The sequence below is a fragment of the Condylostylus longicornis genome, unplaced genomic scaffold (assembly GCF_029603195.1).
Source record: "Condylostylus longicornis isolate FDR11 unplaced genomic scaffold, ASM2960319v2 ptg000055l, whole genome shotgun sequence".
Classification (NCBI taxonomy): Eukaryota; Metazoa; Arthropoda; class Insecta; order Diptera; family Dolichopodidae; genus Condylostylus; species Condylostylus longicornis.
Genome location: NW_026578024.1, coordinates 10,966,239 through 10,990,862, shown reverse-complemented (window position 1 = coordinate 10,990,862; position 24,624 = coordinate 10,966,239). Strand labels below are relative to the sequence as shown.

Sequence of the window (24,624 nt, the reverse complement as noted above, 5' to 3'; positions counted from 1 at the left end):
AAAATTGAAAACCAAGTGTCGCATTTATTGTATTTATTAGATGCCTAAACGGGAACAAAGCACACAAATATATCTCTGTATGGTTCTTATTTATTTTTTTTATCGTTCGTTTTACAATGTTAAAAAAAATTTGACAATTCCTCTTTAATACATCCTTTAATACGTAATCCTAATTTTTAATTTAATGCATCAAAGTATTTTCAATATTATTAACGTTTCACTTGTTTTCTAAGAAAAAATATAAAAATATATTGCATATTTTTAATTTTTTGAAGAATATTTGTTTGTCATACCACCTGCTCCATAAGAGTAAACTGTTTGGAAAGTTTCTCCTTCATCTCCTGATTCTTCTTCCCCATCACTTTCAAAAGTGTTATCAGGAATGTCATATAAACGAATCATTGGCTTGTTAGGATCTTTCATTATTAAATATTTGCCATCTTTTTGTTTCATACATAAATCAATAATACAACGTAAAATTCCCCAAGCATTATCCATACTTAAATTGATTTGGGTAGCAAATTCGTGTGGTTTAAATTGTTGAGTACCCACTATAACATGTTTTGAAGAGTCACGAACATGTACTCTGGACACATAACCGAATTTAATTTGATCTGAACTAGCTAAAATAGCTTGAACTGTCCATTTAGCCAATTTGCATGAATTATTTCTTAGCTCATTTGCTAAAACAGCACCCCGTTGGGTATCTAAACGTTGTCGCCATTCAACACCATTTGCCAATTTTGAATCCCATTCATTCAATGCTTTTATGGTTATGAATTGAGTTTCACCGTTTGGTGTTTGAAGAACTGCATCGTGCTCACAACGAGCAACCAAAACCTAAAAAATCGTTATTTGTAAATAAGGCTAATTACATACGGTGTCAAATTTAAAAAGTTTAAATTAGTAAACTTTGAATTAGTAAAATGAGTTTTTCTTACAATTCCATTATTTAAATCCCATTTTCGGTAGCGATAAGCAACGCTAGCTACTTCCCCTTCTTCTTCATCACCAATAAAAGGATTAGGTTCTTCAAAACTGTATTTAGGTTCTTTTTCTCCGCTTTTCAGTACTTGTTGACTGAAATTGTGGTTAATAAACGTTGCTTCAATTGCCAAATTTCTTGGAGAATTGAGCGAACTTCCGTCATCGGTTGGTGGTTCAACAGAAGTTTCATTCACAGTAAGTAAATCGAATTCGGTATTATCCCGTTTTCCCATGAAGATTTTATCTCCTACAATTGATTATATTTATTTTATAAAAAAATTTAGCAGCCTTTTGATAAAATTTTACCAATTTTCTCTATAACAATATCCCACGAGTAATTCGAGCGAGTACAACACATAATAGTAGCCAAAATAGCATCCGTTGCGAACACATTACCCACAGTTTTGGATAAACGTCTAATAACGGGATCATCTGTAGTCGTTACAGTATGCACAATGCGATCAACTTTTTGAAGTGGTCTTTCATTTTTCACATTTACACGATCATAAGATTTGTCATAGTATTCCAATGTTCCACATCTAACAATATCTTCCCCATCTTTGACATTAGGTAAAGATAGCTTTGCTAAGCGCGGAAAGTCCATTTCTTCAATCGTTGTCCAATCGGCGCGTACAGCTACTGATGCATCACGAATTTTTGGTGGTGGCCCACGGGTACCCCATTTTCTAGTATTTCCACGACGCTGATCTCTCGTTTTAACACTTTTACCTAAGGAAGTCATATTTGATGTAAGACCTCCACGAGCTCCACGACCACTAAAAAAAAAATATGGAATTTTTAAACGTATAAATAATATAATTTTTTTCATCTCACCGTAAATTCCTTAAATTTCCGCGGAATCTTCCCCTCTGGTATGGTGGTTTTTGCACACGAGTTGTATCAACTAAGTGGAATGTGGTTTCATCTTCATCGTGGTAATACGAATATTGATTTCCAGTTCCAAATGCTGATGTATACTTGTCTTAAAATAAAAAAAATCAAATTATTTTAATTGTGTACTTTGTTTTGAGGTTAAAAACGAATGAATATCAATTTTATTTAATCGGCTTACTTTGATATTTTTTATCAACATTAGCAGTGCCAGTCCAATCGCATATTTTCCCTAGACGGTCGCTTTTGCTGAAAGGTTGATACGGCATATCTTTAAAGAAACTTGGAAGCTCACACGGACCCCAACCATGCTCGTTGAATTGCACTTTCGGCTTTTCAAAAATTGGGTTCTCTTTAACTGATGAAATTATGTCACTCATATTGTTATAAAACCTTATGATTAAAGTAGAATTTTTAATTCAACTAGAAAAATGTATAAATTTTACTTACTAACTTAAAAAATTTTTGACGACGTGACAGGAGAATTTTATGTGGAAAGGTCTAAAAAGTAAAAAATACACATTATTTTTGACATTTAAGAAATGTCAAATTTTGACAACAATAATGGAAGTTGTTTAGACGTTGAATTTTCTACTGTCATATATTTTGATACTTCTTATTGATAATTTGTTTTTTGAAATATGAAAATAACGGTCGCATATTCATATAATTGTCATAACATTATAGACCTTCCAATTTTATTTAAGATTTCACCGCGGATAGAATCAATCACATTTTTTAAAATTTACTACAGCCTAATCGTGTATGTCGTTTCTTCTTCTCACTTTTTATTTATGTTCAAATCAGGATTCTTGATTTTTCTAATGAATATTCAATTTTTCTTATAAGATTTCTATTATTCCAATTTTTTAAAAGGATTTTTGAATTTTTCACAACAGAACACGAAGAGAAATCAATTTCATAATCTGTATTTGAAGTTTTCATATTTGTCGCCGCTGAAAGTGTGAACTGAAAGTGTGGCCCCGATTTAATTGAAATTATGTTTAAAGTGAAATTTATTGACAACGATCAACTTTGAATCTTTCAACTGAAATAAATACTAGCTACATACAATTAATAAGATTGTAATTTTTTTTAAATTTAATAAAATATACATAATTCACCATTTTCATAACGCTGCTTCAATATTTCAATTGAGCTTACATCAAAGTTATTTAAAAAGAAATATTTTTTGATCAATATGAATTTTTATTTTCTGTCAAAAAAATGTTTTAAGCGTTCTTCAGTCGAAAAGTCTAAAATATTTGATAGTGTAATAATATATGTAAGTTAAAAATAATTAAAAAGTTCGAAAGTCTAGTGAAAAATTAAAAATGTTTTTCAATATAAAAAATAAAGCAAAATTAATAAATGCACTAAGCACATGAAAAAAACCAAGAGTTTATGTATAATAAAACGCACTTTAAGATTTTGGAAATTTCAAGCTTTCAGAAGGTAAGAAATACATACATACATACATACATTACATATGAATTATATTTTTTACATAATTTTTATTGAGCTTAACAAGAATCAAAATATTTAAAAATATAAAAAAAAACTGCAAAATTGTTCATCTCTTGTTGAAACAGCAAATCATGGACAGCCTTCGATAGGAGACCCAAATTTGTTTATGTATCTTTTACATAATTCTGATTCAAATTTGTTTCTTAAGTTGTATTGTCCTTGCGCCTCAAAATTCTAAAAAGAAAAGGTAGGAAATTGAAAAATTTCTTTAAAAAATCCAGTAGCATCATTATTATGGAATTAAATTTATGTATGTATGTATATGTATTAATATGGCTGCAATTGTAGTTGAGAGAGTGATATTGTTTTCGTTGCATCTACTTATATTTTGTGATCAAAATTTGTATAACAGTTTTGACGAAACAAGAATGAATGTCTCGTGTTTGGACATTTAGAATACAATGGATTAGTACCGCCTACAGCTCTACATTAATAACCTACACCTCTAGTTTTTCATGTAGAGAACCATATTCTTCAATATTTGCACATTAAGTAAATAAATTTTTAAGTTTTTACTAAAAATATAATATAATAAATAGTTTTATAAACTTTAAGACCTTAAATGTAGGACTTAATTATAGGTACCTAGTTGCTTTAATAAAAAATTGATATTTTTCGAGATTTCAAGCGTAAAACTGTCCTTTAAAATTTTCATGTGTATTAATGGCCAATTATACAAATCCATTCTTCTAGTTCCCTTTATTTTTAGGCCTATATTTTCATTATACCCGTCTAGAATTTTATTATTTTTTACATACCCATATACCTACATAGGTACCTACATTATACCAATATTATACATTAAATTGTCTTATTGTAATATAAATTTGAGTAGGTACGTACAACGGGATCAGCTATAAAATTTACTGGTTTAAATTTAATATGTTCAATAGAAACAATAAATTAACGTTAATATCATCTATTATATTAATATATATGTAAGTCTCCATACTTATTTTTACATTACAATATTATTACAATTATTTTGTCTATAGATACAAAAAATAGAAAAAAAAAAAACGAAAAAATGATTTATTCATAAGGATAATAATTATTGACAAGATTGTAATTCTATTGTAAATTTGAAATCTCATTGAAAACATTTATTAAAATTTCAAATCAATTGTATTATTTTAAGAAGGAGGCAAGAGGAATTTTGTCATGTTACCAAAGTATTACTACAAACAAGTTACGTGTATAAGTCATTTTAACAGGGTTTTAACACAACCATGATTTTCTTCTTTAACTTCTGTTAAAGAAGCAGGAAATAGTGACAATGAAAATTATACAACTAGATAAAGACTCAATATCGGAAGTGGCAATTTTTTGAACAAATTAAACATTTATTTAACCTTGGTAACTGAAATAATTGAATGTTTTTAACTTTTAGGATGCTTGTTACAGAAACATCTGAAGACAAATTATAACTTTAAGTAAAATTTCGAAAAATGGTTTCCTTGCTTTTAAATTTCATTTTTCAACAGTGATTTCTGCAATTCTTTTAATTTTTTTTAAAATTCTGCAATTCTTTTAATTAAAAAATATTTCATCAATATTTATTCTTAAAATAATGGTTGCATCCGTTTTAAGGTTATACAATACTGCTATCTATTTACAACAATATTAACTGAAGCCAAATAGCAAATATTTATGCTTTAATAAGATTTTGATGTGCTGATCCTTAACATAGGCTAGTTTCTATTCCTGTTTAACTGAAATTCCGTATAAAAAGTTTTCTATTCACCAAATAACTCTGCCTACGCTTTTCTATTTGCTTTTTTCATGTAAAAGGAACGCAAACAATAATTTCTTTCAGGATTTTATTAAATTCATCTTTTTTTTTCTCATATAATTTGTTTTATGTGGAAGTTATGCTTTGTTTAAGTAGAATATTAATAGATTCTTTAAATGTTATTAAAACAAGTAAGAAATTCAATTATTTAGAAAATAATTGTTCTTATGATTATCTCTTAAATAAATTGCGAGGGCGAAATTAATTGAAATATTCAAATTTATGATAAAAATGCGTACTATAATATTTTAAAAATACTTACATCATCAAAAGAAATACTTGGAACAAAAGTTAGAGAAATTTTATTGGTTTCAATTTCAAATGGTCTTAAAATATCAATAATAGTTCTATTTTTTGCACATTCTTTTGCATCATCCACATTAATACTATAGTAATTGGAGCACTGGAATGATATGAAATAAAATTTTTTCTCTTTAATTACGTAATTAAGATTATATTTTTTAATTAATTTTTAAAAATTAATAAAATTTATATTAAAATATTTAATATTAATTTTGGTTTCTAGGTTATGCTATAGGATAATTGATATTAATACTTACAAATTCAATATCATTGTTATATCCATTCATCATACAATTAAGTAATAGTATTGTATCTTTAGTATTACCATTATTTTCAACGACACATGCATGTAATGCATTTTGTTCGCACTCTTTTGGACCATGTTGACATATAATTTCGGTATTATTTGTGTGTGGATTAACATAAATCTGTCAAATAAAATTAATATGTAATTTTGATTTTAAACAGTATAAAAGAATTTAATTGTTGTACAAAATATTTGAATAAAACTCACTTCAGCTTTACCATACGGAATTAATTTTAAATCAACGTATTCTAATAGATTTTTTGAAACCAAAGATCTTGTCAAATGTCTTCGGAAAAATATTATGCTGTCCCCACAAAGTGTTTCATAATAGACATTTAATTTAATTCGATCATTTTTGGTAATCTAAAAAAAAAATTGTTTTATAAAATTTAATTAACAATTTTTTCAATTAATTTTTAATACAGGTGTATGTATAACTTCAGTTTGAGCATATGTTGTTGATAATGTTGTGATGACTGCACTTGAAAGCAATGTACACGGAATAACATAAAAATTATATAACATTTTTTTTTTTAAATTCACTTTTGTATTTTAACACTTTTTTTTTATTTGATAATTTTTTTTTTTCCTTTAATAAGTTTTATCCCTTAATACGGTATAATAGCAACTGAATATGATTTTAAGCAAGGTTTATACTTAACCAAAGAGGAATGGATTGAATTTTTACAAATGAATTAAAATTATGTACAATTATGTGTACATATGTATGTATATTTATAATAGATGTAATCAAAAACAGAGTAGTCGGTCGATAACTTTTAATTGAGTATGAAAAAAAAACAACAGAAAAAAAAAATAGGAGGAGTAATTTATGACGTAAAAAACAACAATGGAACAATGTAAATAAGAAAATCTTTTTTATTAAGTGGGAATAAATATCAAAACATGTGCGTATGTAGGTATGTAGGTGCAAATATTCAAAGATAATAAATAATAATTGTATACATTTACGATTACATTTTTAGTTACACTTTTTATTCGTTAGTTCCTGTGATTTATATATTATTTTTTAGCTAAGTTGCAGAAATATTGGCTATAGTCATAGGATTGAAGTTATGTATACAGGGTGACCCAAGCTTTGATTAAGCGTGAAGCATATTGTCCAAGTAGGCGCAAAAACATGATATAGTCGGAAATAAGCAACTATCGATTTTACAAGCAACAAGCGTCATCATTATACAGAAAAGGAGGGGGGGGGGGGGGGGGGGAGAATGGATGATAAAGGATAAATGGCAATTAAAATAAAATGACGAGCACAAAATACAATGACTATGACTGAAACAAAAAGAGATTTGAGACTAACAACAATGATTGAATAATAATAGAAATCTATATTTTTTTATTTAAAATTAAATAAGTATAGTCATGTAGTTGTTTCGGAATACTCAAAAACTTTCTTAAAAATTTACTTGTTTTACATAACTTTTGAAGACTAAGATTATCATATTGCAGAAATTTATAACTTTGTTAAATCGTATATCAAAATTAGGTTTAATCTTTCTTATTCCTGTAGTTTTTTTATTAAGTCGATTATATTTTATAGCTTACGAATTAGAATTTTCTCATCTAGATTGTTTTCGGTAATACGAACCTTTTGGCGCAAATAATGTTAGAACAGTAATTTTATTAATATAAAACAGGAATTTTTAAATTTCATGCAAATAAATTAACAAATAGCTAGAAAATTTTCATAACATTCCCACACTTACACACACATATTACGTACATATATCACTTAAGATTTGTAAAAAAAAATCTTATATTTCCTCTTGAATTCAATGTCCCAATGGTCCTTTAAATTGATTTTGTTTTTTTGTTTTTCCTGTACATTTTTAAATTGATTATAAAACAATAATTTATTGATGGATTTTAGGTACACTCAAAAAAAAAATTAATAATTTTTTCTCTTTTTTTATAAAAAAAAATTACAAAAACCAATATTTGTTACATAAGTACATAAAATATTTAATAATTTTTAAAAGTTACCAAAGATTTATACAAGCTAAACAAACACAAACTCCCTCTTGATCTCATAAAAAAAAAGGAAAATAGGAAAAAAAAATTACTAGAATATTTTGTATTCAAAATCAGTGGAATAAACTGTTTAAAATGTGCGATAGTACGTCCCAAAACACATATCTTTAATCAAATACTTACTTATATACATAAAGAAACATAAACTTTATGTACATATTTATGTAATATGAACTTTCAACATTTTCTAAAAACAAAAACGGAGGAAAAGAAACCTTTAGAAGAGAATAAACAAGGGAATAAACAGCAGCAGCAATAGAGAATTGAAATGTTAAAGAAAGCATAAATACACGCGGTACATATAGATCGAGAGCAGCTCTAAATTGAAAAACGCCCAATTTCCTTTGTAAAAGGATTTTAAATTTCTATAGTTGGTTTCTGTTTTTCTTATTTTTTATTTTTTTTTTTGGGAAAATTCGAAAGTTTGAGTATTTTGTTGGTTCTATATTTTTAACGCGCCATGAATAATAATTAATACGTGGCTTTTCCTGTAAAGGATAAAAAACGTATGGAAGAAGAAAATTAAGGAAAAAAATAAAAAGAAAATGGAAAGAAAATGATTTTTTTTTTTAATTTTTATTTTTTTTTTGAGCTGATAAAATTTTTAACTTTTAACTAGTTTTGCGGAATTAGAAAAACAAGCTGATGTTGATTTTATAGTTTTTAATACAAATATTTTAATTCTCTTGGAAAAAGAAGTTAGAATTAAATTAGCGGCTTATAAAACAGCAAAATTTTTAATTTAAATTTTATATAAATTTCTAGTAATTTGTAAAATCATGTGTGTTCAACATGACATAGATTTTAGTCAAAAGTTGTAAAAATCTAGAAAATGACAACCATAAAATTGTGAATCAAGTGCTTAAAAATAGTTTTGCTTAAGGAAATACTTTAATAATTTCTGAATAATTTTGTTTAATTTTATGCTCATTGTTGAAATGATATTATAGTTGCTGTACAAACTTGTATAATATGTTTTACAGGAATGGTTACTGATTGACTTATTATAAAACTTGTTTAAGAAAAAATTTTATTAATTTGTATATATGAACCTTATAGTTTCCGAGAAGTTATTTCGAAGCTATAACAATAATGCTGCTTCGATTCGAATCCAAATTAAACAGGATCAAGTGACAAGATCTCTAAATAGTTCTTTAAATATGTGTATAACGACATTAATTCGTTTTCAAATTATTACTCGGTTAGTCAAAAGACGGACGAATCGGACATGACTAAATCAACTCAAAATTCAATGCTAAGGAAGAATATACATTTGTATCTATATGTCAGATTTCAAATTTTGGCGTTAAAAGCGAAGAGGTGAATTTTTAATGCTTTGTAAGTTTTATAAGACCTTTATAGCTGCTGTTAATTTCTTCTTCCGGATTTCGAAATAAAATATAATTTTGGATGGTATACATAAATGTACCGGTTATTGGTAGATGTACCGGATCATAATTTTGAAATAAGAAAAATGGCAGAAATTTTTAATGTTACATTACAAATTTACTGTTATTTATTAGCATTATCCAAGCTATTCTTATTACTTTTAGCATTTTACAATTTTAGAACGAAAAATTCTGACATGATTTTGTTTTCGACTCAAATTACCGCACTAAAACTTTAGTTTAATAAATATTTTTTGATAACAATCTTTCACTTATATTATTACTGCAACAATAATAACTATACCGTTTAAAATTTTTGTGAAATAATTTCTTCATATTTATTTCAAAAATTTCAACTAAAAACTGTGATTGCATTTTATACGAAAAATTGCATACATCCATTGTTTACGTATTTATAGTTTCCGGGTGAAAACTAGCCAGCACAATTTTTCTTTCCGTTTGGAAAACGTACCAATCTGCTTTATTTTTAATCGCAGTATATAATATGTATATATGTATTAATGTACACGGATAACAATGAAAGTAATAATAATTATACGCGAATCACCGGTATTTTCATATATATGTATATATATATATATAATAATAAAAAATAAGTGTGTAGGTAGTTATATGTACATTCGTATGTGTTATAAAAATAGCGAAAAAAGATGACAAGTACAAGTACTGAACTAAAAACAAAATATGTTATTTTATGATTACACAGCATTATGTGTACGTACATATGTATGTACGAGTATATGAATATTGTAAATATTTACATAAGTACATAATAATAATAAAAAATTTAAATTTAATCTGAATATTTGCTTTTTTCCGCTCATATATTTTTATAATATATATATTTTTTTTAAACGTACAATTACCTAGTAATTTAGTAGCTTTTAGCTAATTTAATAATTTTTACCTTGAACTAAGTCATGAAAAATTTATAAATAATTGAATTAAAGTAGTTTGTAACTAACAGACGAGATGATACTAGAATATTATTTATAAAATATAAAATATTTATATTTTTATTTTATATTATAATTAAAATATTAATTTTATAAAAGTGTTATGAATTTAAAACAATAATATTCAATGTGTGTCTAAAATATTTTATTCTTTGTGAAGAAAATCCTTAAAATACCACAGTTACAAATATAAATTAAAGATTTAAATTTATTTTATTTTAAAGTTGTATATGATTTGACGAATAATAAACTGAAACCTACTTTTAGATTAGTGAGGTTATTTTTTAAGTAAGTAATTTAATAAAGTTTTTATAATACAAGATGTGTTCGTATAATGTGTTCAGAAATTCTGTTCTGTAATTTTTAATGCATACTTACAGAAAAATTCACAATAATTATTACAAGATGTCCTCGAAGGATATCAGTGAATTCTCATGGCAATAGTTATAATAAATTGACGCTTCAATTTAGTATGTGCGTCATTTTAGTAATATTGCATACAGAGCTAAGTAAAATTATGTAGGTGTATTAAAAAAAAATTATAAACATACTACTTATGATTGCCTTTATTTCACTTTTACACGAGGAAAAAATTTTTTTAAATAAGAATTATTATATATACCTTTTTATATATACAAATATATATGTATGTGCACATTATGTATGTATGTTACATTTTTGACATTGTACATATATTACAATTAAGTGAAATTTTCCATATTTTATATATTTTATGTTAATAGATTTTCCCATACAGAAAACGTATAACTAACGTATAATGCTTATAGATGCGTAATATACGTATAATATTAAATTAAGAAACATTTTAAGAGAGACACAATTCATTATTACAATGAAATCTGTTCAAGATAGAAATGTGACAGTACAAAATTGAGTAAAATATGTCACTTGATCATTTCTTTCTCAATTTTTTTTAATAACTTGCTATAGGACAAAAGTAATATAATATTTTGTAAAAAATTATTGGTTCAAAAGTGAAATAAAAAATTAATGGCAAATAAAATAAATAATTTTTTTTTATATAAATCGAAATAGAACAAGAGTGATTTTCCAAGGCGAAATATTAGAACTCATGGAATATATCGGATATACTCGTATAATTACCGTTGCACAGAATCATATGAAATTACCTATGTGAATTAAACTACCGGCGAAGAAATATGTAGCTTAATTTCCTATTTTTTTGACATTGTCTGTTTCAATTTGTGTATGAAAAATTATATGAAAAATACTCGTTTTACCAGTCCACTGTTCTCGTTTAAAATTGGGAATCGTCCGCCGTTGCAGCTTTTTTTCTGTTTTTACAATTTCTTTGATAAACTTATGCAAAAAATCAAAATATTTAGTGTTGCAGCAACCCCAACACAAAAAATAGAGAGAGAGAAAAAAAAAAGAATTTCTCCCGATATACACATGTGAAATTTTATAAGTTGTTGTTTTGCTGGAAATAATGTAGTATCTCGAAAATCATTGTAACAAAACGTGCTAAGAATTATAAATTAAGTGTAGTATAGCAGAAAATTATGATTTTTTTTGAAAAAAATGAGCAGATTTGTTACATAAATGTCGTACATTTAAAACGCCGATTGCATAATACATGTACGCGCATGTACACTTTCCAAATTACACTAGGATTGCACAAAAAACTTAATCGGGCTACAAAAAAAGTAATATTTGCTTATAGTGAATTATTTAATATTAAAGAATTGCTTTAATTATAAAATTATTTGATAGTTCTTTTATTTTTTAAGAAATACATGTGAACTAAATCTGTCATTCAAAGAATTTACACTTATGGAAAATGTAAATATTTGAGAAATATAGACTATATACCTACAACTCCAAATTAATTGAATATTTTTTTCAAAAATTTCTTATTTCACTTGTTTGTTTTTTTTAAAATAAAATTCATCAAATTCTAATTTGAAGTTTTTAAACTCTACAGCATTTTTCTGGTCTTCTTTATAAATTGATTAAACAACAAAATTTTGAACTATTTATTCTAATTTTTTTTTTTGAATTTTATTTCGATTTATAAAAAACAATACAAATAAATAATTTTATGCTTACATATTTCAATAAAACACAATTTATGTACGTAATTTTTTTTTTAAATTTCATGAAAATAATCTCAAATACGCCTCCGTTTCATCCAAAAAAATTATACAGTGTTATTATGAATAAAATATTGAACTTTATACTTGGTAAATACTTATGTTTGTTTGTATGATGTAATGTGCTTATAACTGAAAATAATTGTAATTTATCATATATTCACACACATATACCTAAATAGAACAATAAGTGTATAATGATGACCTATAAGAAAATTTAATTACAATTTTTGAAATATTTTTCAAGACCATATACAAATAACAAAAAAAAAATATATACATGTACATACATATGTATGTGAAAAATAACATGTTATGTGTAGCTGTTTTGACCAGAAAATTGATAATTAAATGCGGCTAACATCCCAGCTATAATATTGGTTTGAATTCTGTATTTATTATTTTTTTCTTTGTTTTTTTTTGTTTTTGTTTTCTCTTTTTGTATCTCTATTTGAACCACAATAAAAATATTATGTTGTTATAAATAAAACCATTTTCAATTGAATTTTCTTTCAGGCGAAAAATAATTCCAAACTTATAATTATATACGAATGCATGTATGGATGAATGTTTTTAGGTTCTGGAGCATGAGTATATGCAATATAAAATACATGAGTATATGCAATGGTCCAGAACGTAATATAAAAATTTCATGTACAAAAATCAATCTGATTTTAATATTGTACGTTATGAAAGCGGCTGCATCAATTTACGTGCAAACATATATGTACATACATATATTGTACTCGTATGTATGTCCATAAACGCAATATTTGAATTAATACCACAAACTATATTAACAAAAGTAACTTCAAAGCTTCATATTAACATGCTTATATATATACAGATATAACAATAAATAGAATACCCCAAAAATTTACGCGTAAATAAATGGTTCATTAACAATTTTAATTAAAATATGAAAAATTCGTTGCGTTTAATTTCATTAATTCGTTAAGCGGATTTTTATATACATATATTGGCGGATATTTTATTATATAAAAATCAATTTAACTTTGTCATTATTGTATAAATGCCTTTATCTAAATGAATATTGTATTATATGTATATCTAATTGAATTTTATGCTATTTTGCATATATTAACCCGAATATTTTAGCACATATACGATATAGTTTCGATATAGTGACCATCTATTATAAATACCACGGTATTATAATGCCCTAGGTGTGTATACTGAAAAGTGATTCTATAGGATTTAATAATTTTTAATATTGTCTCTCCAATAAATAATTTTATATTTTTCTATCAATAAGAAGTGTATACGGCAAGGAAAATGAGTGAAAATTTAAAAGTTGCAAGGTTTTACATTTTTTTCATTTAAATACCTCAGAAGTAATTATTTTAAACTTTAAAATAGTTTCTCTTACGTCAATCAAGTGTGATAAAAGATCATTTGTATAAGGATGTAGAATAACTTTTATTGGACAGGATTGAGTTTACTCAAGAAAATATTTGAAAATTTGTGTTACTTATCTGCTTTGGAAAGACCCTGTTAGCAAATTCCATCTTACGAAAACAGGCTCATAATTAATTAGTTCCTACTAAATAAGAAAGAGAGACGTACAAGAGAGATGAGTGAGCACATTTTAGATTTTACACTGACTAAAGAAAAACAGTTTTTGTCTGCCGAAGAATTAGCCTATTTTCTTTTGTTTTTTTTTTCTTCTAATTTTGAATATGCCGTATATAAAGAATTCAGGTATGGAAGGGATTCAATAAAGTGTAGAAGGGAGAAAATTATGAGATTGTAGAGAATTAAGAAATTGAACTTAGAAAATTAAGAGATTGTATGAGAAGGGAGAAAATGGACTTCAACAAAAAATTAATTGGTCACTATATCCAGACTCCACTGTTCTAGAATATAAGTATGAATCTTTTTGTTTTCAATACAAATGCACAATATTCATACAAAAATATTGTAAAAAATAATGTTGACAATAAATTTAAAGAAAATGATATTCAAATTAAACCCATTGATTTACCACATTTCAAGGTTATAATATTGGGAGGTATATTGAGGTAATTTCATACTATTATACGCATTAACAAATTTCATTTACTCAATTATACCTGAATGGAATATTTAATAGTCAAAAATAGATAAATTTGCCGAACAATAAATTAGTAATGAAAGAATGTGTAACATATAAAATTATGACTTTTTAAAAAAATATAGAAAATCCTAGAAGTGATGATGCCACACAAACTTATTAATTATATTTGTCGTCTTTTAAAAAAATTTAAAACCGGCAAAATTGAATAATTTATGAAAAATGATTTTATTAAAATATTTTTCACGTAGTTTCACAATTTTAAAGGTTAGTTTTAATATATTTAATTTTGCTATATTGAGCAAAAAATTTAAGGTATGAATTTTTTTATATTCTTATCGTAACCTACAGTACTTCTTAGTATAGGCTTAAATGTTTAATGTATAAGCATTAAAATTCGTTTAGCCCATATATTTCTAGGAATTGAAGAGTTTAATATTGATAAAGGTATTTAATGAAATCAATTATTATTTGTGTTAACAATTTATACCGATTCACTGCTCTTCATTGCAACACTGTTGTTAACACCCAATGGAGTTTAAATACAATTTTTTAGCCGCGCAGTTAATATTACCTGAATTTATTGACTACCAAACGTACGATTTGTGATTAATACTTTTTAAAGTTGTAAATTATAATTTAGATTTTAGTTTACTAAAGCAAATTTTAAAAATTTTATTACTGTCGAATAATAGACTTAAAGTGCGTCGCCAGATTGTGCTGAATTCCTATTATATTATTTACCGTATATACATACGTGTACATTCTGTTGCGTTCTCTGATTGTATTGTGGAATGCAAAATGATAATTAAAAATTCAATATTGTTATTTGTAAAATAATTCTAAGAATCATAAAAAATGTGTGTAGATCATGTTCTACATATAATATTATTAAAATATAGATACTTGCATGTATAAACATAAACTACGTATTTAAAATTAAAATGCAATGAACTTAGTGTACCTTATCAAAGTTCTAATTCAAGTTTATGATGAACTGAAAAAAATTTAATTCATTTACAATAGTTGAAATAAGGAATTTTTCTGTAATTAAAACGGGTATTGCAATATTCATATATATTGTTATTTAATAATAGTTGGTGACAAATTGAATTAAAAATAGAAAAATTAAAAAAATTACAGGGTGACATTTCATATATTACAATAAAAAATTAATTACTATAACTAAATGTTTGTTGAAATTTAATAAAAATTGAAATAAAACTGAATTGCTACACAATTCAGCAATTATTTATCATAAACTGAATTAAGTATTTAAACCATATTATACTATACCGTTTTGAAGCCAAGGAAGTGTAATGGTCGATTTGCTGTTCAGCTTTTAATAGAATGTATTTCTAAACTGCGTAGTAGTAAGCAGTATGAATACAATTTTGAAATTAGTTTTTAAAAAGTTATTTAATATTTTCAAAAGTTATTTAATATTATAAAAGTTATTTAATTTGTTTTTAAAAAGTTATTTAATATTTTCCTATTTCAGAAATTATTATTTACCATTTTATTGTGCGCGTGTCATAATTATGTTCAGCTAAAAGTCAATTTTGTTGTGAATTATAAACCAAATTATAAATTTATAATATTCTTATGATTTTCTTTCACATGTATTCGAAAAAAAAATGTGTAAATTATCTTTTTAAAATTATTTTTGTGCTTTTGTTTGATAATGAATTTTAATTGTAGCACTTTTACTTTAAAGGATGATTTATGAGTACGTTCAAATACAAGCATGTTAAAAATACAAAATGATTTTTTATAGCTTTACAATAAAGACAAAATACATGCGACAGACAATTTACTCGTTGAATTGGTGATTTGAAAGCAATTGAGAGTACAATGTGTGCTAGATTTCTGTTGTTCTGTTTTATTTCACATAATATTCTTTGGGTATCTTAAATTCATAAAACATTACATTGTTCCACATATATTGTGTATATGTATGAATGTGTGTTTGCGGATTTAAAATTTTGATATCAAATTATTTTGCTGTTGTTTTTAACGAGTATAATTAATGTTTTTTTTTTTGAAATGAGGTAAAATAATTTCTTTTTTTTTTCGGTTTATGCTTTACAAAAAATTCTGACATTGGAATTATGCCAGCCTAAGTTTATTATAGTGTAGAAAAGTTTTTCGTTTTTATTATTTCCGCAAGAAGAATAAGAAGAAGAAGAACAATTTATGCCAAATTATTTTTATCCCAGGGAAACTTTCTTTCTTTCTTTTTCTTGTTTCTTTTTTGTGACTTTCATTCTAGAAAGCTTTTCTTTATTTTAAATTATTTGTAATTAATAGTGAACTAGATATTTTTATAAAATTAAATTGCAGAGGAACGACCGCTGTACCCAAAATTTCGGTTTTTCATAAATTTATTGACCAAGGCCACTTAAACGTTTCTTTTTGAATATTGCACGTGTAAAATTTTGTATGCATTATTCATACAAGCCAGCTAATAAAATTTTTCTGAATTTCTTAGTTAAATTCAGTTTTCAGTGTAATTTTGTACTTGAAGGATCCTTATGAAGCAAGCGAAGATGGTGAAAATATGGGAGGACACTGCTAGACTAATGTGTGGTGTTGTGAGATTCTGACGCATTAAAACCAATCACCACACTAAATTTCGAACCAGTAATTATGGCTTATATTTTTATTTAAATTCAGTAGTTTTTTATTTGGAACAAAACCTTTTAATTGCAAATTAAGCATCTACATTATTTATTAGTAAGCACTTCATATTATTAGTAAGCACTCATATTATGCTCATTAATCTGATCATTGGTGCAGTGGTTATGGCACCGGCCCTTTAACCGAAGGGTCTCGGGTTCTAACCCCGGTCAGGTCACTATAAATATTATATTCAATATTGTATAACTTAATATGCAATACTAATAAATATTAAACAAGTAATTTTCAAATATTCATAATATTCGATACTAAAAACTAAGAAAAATAAACAGTAAATATTAATAACCTCAAATAATTAATAAAAATAAAAACTACGGCAGGCTAGTCACCTACCTAGCTAACTCTCTATGACTATAGAAACTAGGGCATGATAGATATCATGCACTAGCCCTATACTCCTCCTAGGAGTGAAGAAGGAAAAAAAAAACTCATATTATTATTAATCCTATTCTTGAGATTTCGCCCATTTATTTATTTTTTGAAATTCTGTTATTGGCTTCCTAACTTGTAATTTCACCTCTATAGGTTTGCTTAGATTTCTATGCATATCATTACGGTCATATCTCAATTACAGAATGTTATGTCTAATTTTATTGTCCGATTGTCAATTGTCTGATGATTGAATCAATTTAACAACACTAAATGTATATGAGAAATCATGGAATTTAACAAAGGATTCTAATACTTTCAATAGAAATCGTGCTCTTACGGAATAAATTTATTTATTAACTTTCAAATATGATGAAATTAGTTTTATCCCAATGATTGTCAAAAGACTGATATATAAGACTAGTTCATATATACTATTCATAGTATACTATATAAATGTGAATAATTATGTGCTTAAATATTATATGAACTGTTAAAGATGTTATCATGCTGATAATTATTTCATGTTTACATTATATAGTTAAAATCTTTTTTTCCACATCGCGTTCCTCAGAGCAAATATCAGTGTTAATTAAAAAATAATTTGTATATTTATATTAGATATAAATTTAAACTAAAAACCTGCACTGGCATTTTTCATACTAAACTGCAAATTCATTGAACTGTGGAGATGGAAAGAAAAAGAAATAAAACTGGTATACAAAACTTAATATCATTAATATGAGGGGAAAAAAGAGTGCATTTAATTGATAATCATAAAAAATTAAGTTGTTGGTCAGTTTTTATATATAAACAATTAAACAGTTTATTGAGTTTATAATATTATAGGGAAACACGAAATTGCGAATAAATTGGAGATCGAAATTAATAACCTTTTTTTTTCAAAGAAACATCAGATTCAGTTGTATATCCTCAAATTCAAACTATCTGCAATCAGTTCTATTGTTGCAGTTATACGGTTGATGCGTTTTAATTAAGATAGGTGCTAGTTTCCGAGTTTGTAATCTCCAGTTTAATTCGGGTTTCATTTAAATCTTGTTTATTACTAGTCAAAATTGTGATGTTCGAATACTGAAAGTAAAATTTATTTTTAAAAATTTTTTCACATTAACTTTTAATTCACCCTGTACAAGATTTTTTCAATATTGTTTGCAATAAACAGCTATACTTTTTTTTTGCAAATTTTAATTTTATTCATATTTTCTTATACAACAGTGATTTTATGTAAATGTATTTTATTTGCATTGTTTTTTTAAACTAAGATGATTAATTTTGTCTTCGTATATGCCATAATGCACAGTGCACCCCCACATTCAGCAAAGTATAAATTGTTACAAAAGTATGATGTCGAATATAAACACTATAATAAGTAGGAGAACAAAAAAAAATTTTGTTTTTTAATCGTGTAATACCGCTAAACTGTATAGTTTTAAATTTGAAGAGTAAAAAAATTATTTTAAATTGAATATTGGTTTTATAAATTCTCATAATTTTTTCCTTTGATGGGCTATTGTTCATTTTTTTCTTCTTGAATCAGTGTTGTCAAAACTAAAGATTTTTAAAAGGTATCAAATTACGTTAATAATTTTGTAGTGAAATATTTTAGTTTAGGAAATTTAATTATACTGATTTCAATGATTGTCATGCATGAATGAATAGTATTGTGCATCATAAGAAAGTATTAGTTTGATCTGAAGTTTACCGGAAACAGTTTTAGATTTTTTTGTTAACACAATTGATTTAGTTCAAATTTATACTTAACAGTTCAAAACTAATTTCCTTTTAGGTTAAGTGAATTCCAGTATGCAACAGCTTTTAAATTCAATTTGAATTTGGTTAAATTAGATTGAAAGCAATTTATCTTCGAACTCAACTGATTTTGGAACCCGTAATTCAACTATATGTAATATTCTCAATCAGAACATTTTCACCTTCAATATGTAATATGCAATATTCTCAATCAGAACGGGATCAACTTCATTGAAGTCTCCATAAATTGTGCGGGGTAACTTTCGCCCTACCTTTCTTCAATCTATTTAGGTGCAGTAGTGGCAACTCAATCATCACCTCCATTGTAGCGCTATAAGATGTGATGGTTGAAACTCATGGCGCCGTACGATCGACGAGTAAAAGACGATGGGCCTGGCCGTATGTTGCTAACGTGCTATCCTGAACTGTTGCTCCAGGTGCTGCCAACGAATCTCCTAAACATCCACAACGTCATTGAAAAAACGTGTCAAATGCATAAATTGGATTGATAACTATGTATAACTGTATCAAAATTGATACATTTTAAGAAAAATTCTGAAAACACTATTTTGCAATTCATATTTTGAATAATTTATTTTTTTATGTACATATATGGTAGCCGTTTAATAAAAAAAAAATTTGTAAAATTGTGTATTACATTTTTGTAGGTATATGTGTGTATGTAGGTACATTTTTTCACTTTGATGCATTTAAAAAAGAAAATAAAAAATTTATAGGTAACACGGTTATACAATATCCGTTGAGTATTTGCGTGTAACGCTCTGTTGTTTGTTTGCTTTTTCTGTTTTTTTTTTTTATATTTTTGGTTTTAAATAGGAGGAACGTGATTGAACTTCTTTGTAAATTCTATTTTTGTCGATAATTCATTAGTTCATTGTAGGTATTTTACAATGAGTATAATGAATGTGTTAAATAGGTGTATGTGGAAAAATATTAAAAACTTATCAAAAATTAAATATTAAAAGTATAGGAGCCTAAAGTGATTAATAGAAACGATTTCTTAGAACAATTAATTTTGTATAGTTTCGGTAAATATATTGAAATAATCACGATTTTTTGAAGGTGTACATGCATAATTACATTTTGAATTCATGATTCTTTTAGAAGAAATTTCCTAATTAATATAAATGTTAAGCTTATAAGCCGTGCGTTGCAGCGATTTTAGGCTAATTAAGGAAATTTTTGTTTCATCGATTATTTTTATTAATTAAACATTATTGTTGATAAGATGTTACAAAGCATTTTTGAAATGTTCTTTTATTATGTATCGATATTTAGAAGTCCTTTTTGGCACATAGTGTATCAAAAAAATCAAAAAACAGGTTTTTCAATTCTTTTTTCGTTTTGCAAACAATTTAAATTCAATGGCAATCCCATAAAAGGTATTATTAATTAAAAGGTTTGTGGCGTCAAGCTTACGCTTGATATAGTTGACAATTGATAGACTTAATTTGAATTGTCAGGCTTTATTTAAAAAGAAGGATCTGATATCTCTCCGGTGGGAGGACATTTTCGCGGTGATAGGAGTTTTAACTGGACACTGTCGAAACGGCGGCCTACCTGCTGTACTCGTGTTCGGCGTTGGCGAACCCAAAGCAGAAATTTTTTCGGTCCTGCTTTTTTCAGCGTACTAGCCAATGTAAATGCTAGAGACCTTGGCCTGTTTCTGAGGCCTAAAAAGAAGAAATTTGGCCTTGTAATTTTGTCTTTAATCTAATGAAGAATAATCTATAATATAGGACTCTATAATTTTAAAGTTTCAATTTTCATTGATGGTGTTCTCAAAATGTTGTATGTAAGAATTGCATACTTACTTATGTATAAAGAATGTTGTTAATGTAATAGAATATAAATATAAGTTGTGCACTAAAATTGTGATTAGAACTTGTGTAACCGTTCTAACTCAAAAAAAACCTCATATGTATAAAGTTGTAAAGTTTTCCAATTGCAATCAGTTGTAATCGCCGTCGGAGTTAGAGGAATTTAATTTTACAATGGTGTAAAAAACTTAGTAAAACTTAGTAAATCTATATATGAAAAAAAATTCCAGTAATACGAGATTAATACACAATTCAGCTTATGATTTTTGCTGAATAGTACAGTAATTTAGTTTTACTATAAGTTTGAAATTGAGGAATCTCTACATAATAAACAATTTAGTGGAATTCCCCAAACTATTGAAACTTACCTCTATTTACATAATTTTGATTTTCAATTGTACTTTTTTGTTTGCAGTCTATCCGCCGCTCCGCGCCTCGTAACATTTCCTCATTCTTCTATTTAATTGAAATTTTGCTAATTCTTATTTAACCATGCTTTGCATCATTTTCATCATGTCTTTGTTGTTAATTTATTTGTGAATCTTATTTTGTGTTTGCTTTTCTTTTATATATACATATATATACATATATATTATCTTTATTATTATTGTTTCTTGCTCAACTTTATAATATTCGAGAGTATACGAAACTCAAATCTCAACTGTTATAAAAAGTTCAATGTGTTTGTGTTTCTTTTGAGCTTTTCGTGTATTTTTTTTGTGTGACTGTTTTGTGTTTTATTTTTTGAAATTCTTCTTTTTTTTGCAATTCCTTTGTGACCAAATAATACAAATGGGATCATTTACAGGGTGTGTTTTATGGTAGTTCTATAATAAAAGGTTTTTAATTTTTTCTGTACTTTGTTGTTAAAATTGAACTTAACACTTCTTACACGCCCTCATATTTAACTGCTTTTCTTAGTTTTTACATATGCATTGATGTGCCTATACATTCATTATATTTGAAATTATAAATTGTTGTTCTCTTACGTGGCAAAATACATAAATAACATAATTTTCAAGTGTAATTGTTTTTTTAAAAATTAATTTGATTATTCTTTATGTAGATGAACAGATAGAATTTAGAAATCTTACTCAAATCTAAATTAAATTAAGTTTATTCTAATTTTCTACTCATAATTTTGACATTCTAACTGACATTTTTAATTAGTTTTCTTATCTCTATTATTTCAGTTGTAATTTTGTCATCATTTATAATTTAAAATAGCCAATTTATTACGTTGTCTTTTCCTTTTGTTTTCCTATTTTTTTTTTTCAATTCTCATGTCAAGTCACAGACGTAAACCCATCTCATTTTGTGAGGTACACATGAATGATTATATAATAAATAGTCTGTAGTTTCATTATAATTTTGAAAATCTTTAATACAGAGTTTATCAAGCATAATGAAACTTTCAAAAGACGTAAATGTCAAACTCCTATTTTGACATTTCAGTTTATTCAGAAAACTTTTCGTATGTAGACTCATTCTTGAACACCGCTATTACATATATTGCCGAAATATGCTATTTAAAAATTGTAAACAGTCGGCGATTCGCGCAGCTTATAAACATTATTTTGTCACAATTGTGTTTAGTGGAAAAAAAAACTTATTTTTCTCCTTAAATAATGAATTTGCTAGTAAAGAAAATTGCCGCAAATGACGTTATACTTGAAAAATCTGCCATTGGTTTATCTCATTAGAAAAAATTAAGCTAAAATTCTTGTTATATGAACGGAAAACATTAGAGTACGTTTTCAACATAATGACGTTACGTAAATTATACTGCAAGTACTATAATCAATTTAAAGTTATTAAAGTACGATAAATTAATTTTGAGAAATGGTCTTGTCAATTGGCTTGGTTTCTTGAAGAATAACGTGAAGTCCCTGATTTATTTTGGCATATGAACCATACACTTAGGTTGTTTGTGTTATTCGTGACTATATTCGGTAAACAGTTCTCGAAATCGATAATTAAGACTGCATTGTGAGGAAAACACCCAATAAAAAAAAATATTTTGTTTGTTTATCAATATATTAATTTTATAATCATTCAAGGTAAATAAACGGCGCTTTGATTTTGCATCTTTTTTTTTACAAGTCCAAATAAAAAAAAAGAACAAATCTAATTTTTCTCACCAAATAAAATTCGATTTTGAAATTCTTCGATCCAATGATATTATTGTTCAATCTCAATTTCATGCTCTAAGAACACAGCATGATGTAGCACAAAAACCAATACAAACAAATTTAATGTTACCCATTTTATTTTTTTAATATTGTTTTAAATATTGTAAAATTTATTTAATCAGATTAATTGACTTCTATTCTTGTTTGTTTTAAAACATCGCAAATTGCAAAGCATGATCACATTATTTACTTTATATTTTTATAGATATTGTAAGTAAATTACAGTTTAATAACGGATGAAATCACATTTTTTTTTCTAATACTATACGATTTTTAAGTGACTCTAAATAAAAAAAATAATTACAAAAAGAAAAAACAAAGTCATTTTACAATCTATTATTTATAGATTGTTTTTTTTTTTTTAATATTTTAATAAGCTAAACACGTATTGATTATAAATAATTATTAAGTAAAATAAAATGACAATTTACTGGCAAACTATATACTGACTGATCAAGTACAAATTTTAAAAGTTAAAAATTTTTTTACGATATATCAATTGTATTTTTATAGCATTTTGCTGTTAAATTACAATAGATGCATGTCAAATGCATGTAAAATGTGTACATAAGTATGTGCATTTGCATCTATATGATAAACACATTGTAAATATGCAATTAGATTCATTTATTCGTTTATGAATTTTAAATTTGCTATATAATGTAATTACCTATATTATTTCAATAATTTTAAAAATTTTTATATTGATACTTTGGCATGCAATTTATATAAACAAAAATTTCCTGAATTAATTTATGCATATACGGAAATCATTATATATTTTTTTACTTAATTATTATAAGATTATAAAACTAAAACCGAAACGAATTCATGACGAATGCATTTGAATAAAATTTTTTATTAAATACAATTTTATTTAAAATTGATAATTTTGAAGAGGAAATTTTTGAATATTATAAAAATTTTAAAGAAAATTAAAAAATTTTAAAATCTTTTGAATTGAATTTATTATAAATTAATTACTAATATTAAAAAAAAACGCCTGTAAGTATGCATTGTTTGAAAATTTTTACAGAATCAAAGTAAAATAAAAATTTTAAAGTCCAATTTTTACTGAATTTTACTAAAATTAAAACCCAAAAAAAAAATTTTAATGAATCAGCGAATGAAATTGTAAATTTTTTTTTTTTATTTATTTTCCAGTCAATCAACTCATATAATAAATACATACTAATAAAAAAATAATTAACACTGGAATATTTTTTTTTACAAAATTATATATATATATATTAAAAAGTGAAATGACACACCGAATATAATAGGAAACCGAAAAACTATTTTTAAATTCAAAATGA

General features: G+C 25.6%; 2 protein-coding genes across 5 annotated transcripts; both read right to left on the bottom strand.

The window, feature by feature from the left end:
* Positions 1 to 74: 74 nt before the first annotated feature.
* On the bottom strand, positions 75 to 2,421 carry LOC129611807 (eukaryotic translation initiation factor 3 subunit D). Of its 3 annotated transcripts, XM_055525162.1 has the most exons (7): positions 2,333 to 2,421; positions 2,060 to 2,271; positions 1,822 to 1,969; positions 1,294 to 1,763; positions 942 to 1,234; positions 294 to 840; positions 75 to 228 (listed from the first exon to the last, which is right to left on the bottom strand). In XM_055525162.1, exons 2-7 carry the CDS (start codon positions 2,256 to 2,258, stop codon positions 218 to 220), a joined length of 1,668 nt encoding a protein of 555 aa, XP_055381137.1. In that variant the 5' UTR covers positions 2,259 to 2,271; positions 2,333 to 2,421; the 3' UTR covers positions 75 to 217. The 3 variants fall into 3 exon arrangements, with proteins under 3 accessions (XP_055381137.1, XP_055381135.1, XP_055381136.1); XM_055525160.1 differs by having other exon boundaries at positions 75 to 840; XM_055525161.1 differs by having other exon boundaries at positions 75 to 840; positions 2,329 to 2,376.
* Positions 2,422 to 3,357: 936 nt separating this feature from the next.
* LOC129612063 (GILT-like protein 3) lies at positions 3,358 to 23,426 on the bottom strand. Of its 2 annotated transcripts, none has more exons than XM_055525518.1 (5): positions 23,258 to 23,426; positions 6,015 to 6,170; positions 5,758 to 5,928; positions 5,460 to 5,600; positions 3,358 to 3,579 (listed from the first exon to the last, which is right to left on the bottom strand). In XM_055525518.1, exons 1-5 carry the CDS (start codon positions 23,318 to 23,320, stop codon positions 3,475 to 3,477), a joined length of 636 nt encoding a protein of 211 aa, XP_055381493.1. In that variant the 5' UTR covers positions 23,321 to 23,426; the 3' UTR covers positions 3,358 to 3,474. The 2 variants fall into 2 exon arrangements, with proteins under 2 accessions (XP_055381493.1, XP_055381492.1); XM_055525517.1 differs by lacking the exon at positions 23,258 to 23,426 and adding an exon at positions 6,231 to 6,389.
* Between the last annotated feature and the right edge of the window lie 1,198 nt (positions 23,427 to 24,624).

Excerpts from the sequence above, each read along its gene's own strand:
- LOC129611807 (XM_055525160.1), bottom strand. The coding sequence starts at position 2,258 with ATGAGTGACATAATTTCATCAGTTAAAGAGAACCCAATTTTTGAAAAG. Across the intron at positions 1,235-1,293 it reads TATTGTTATAGAGAAAATTG|GAGATAAAATCTTCATGGGA; the intron begins GTAAAATTTTAT and ends AATCAATTGTAG. Across the intron at positions 841-941 it reads GGGATTTAAATAATGGAATT|GTTTTGGTTGCTCGTTGTGA; the intron begins GTAAGAAAAACT and ends ACGATTTTTTAG.
- LOC129612063 (XM_055525517.1), bottom strand. The coding sequence starts at position 6,332 with ATGTTATATAATTTTTATGTTATTCCGTGTACATTGCTTTCAAGTGCA. Across the intron at positions 5,601-5,757 it reads ATAACAATGATATTGAATTT|TGCTCCAATTACTATAGTAT; the intron begins GTAAGTATTAAT and ends ATATCATTCCAG. Across the intron at positions 3,580-5,459 it reads CAAGTATTTCTTTTGATGAT|AATTTTGAGGCGCAAGGACA; the intron begins GTAAGTATTTTT and ends TTTTCTTTTTAG.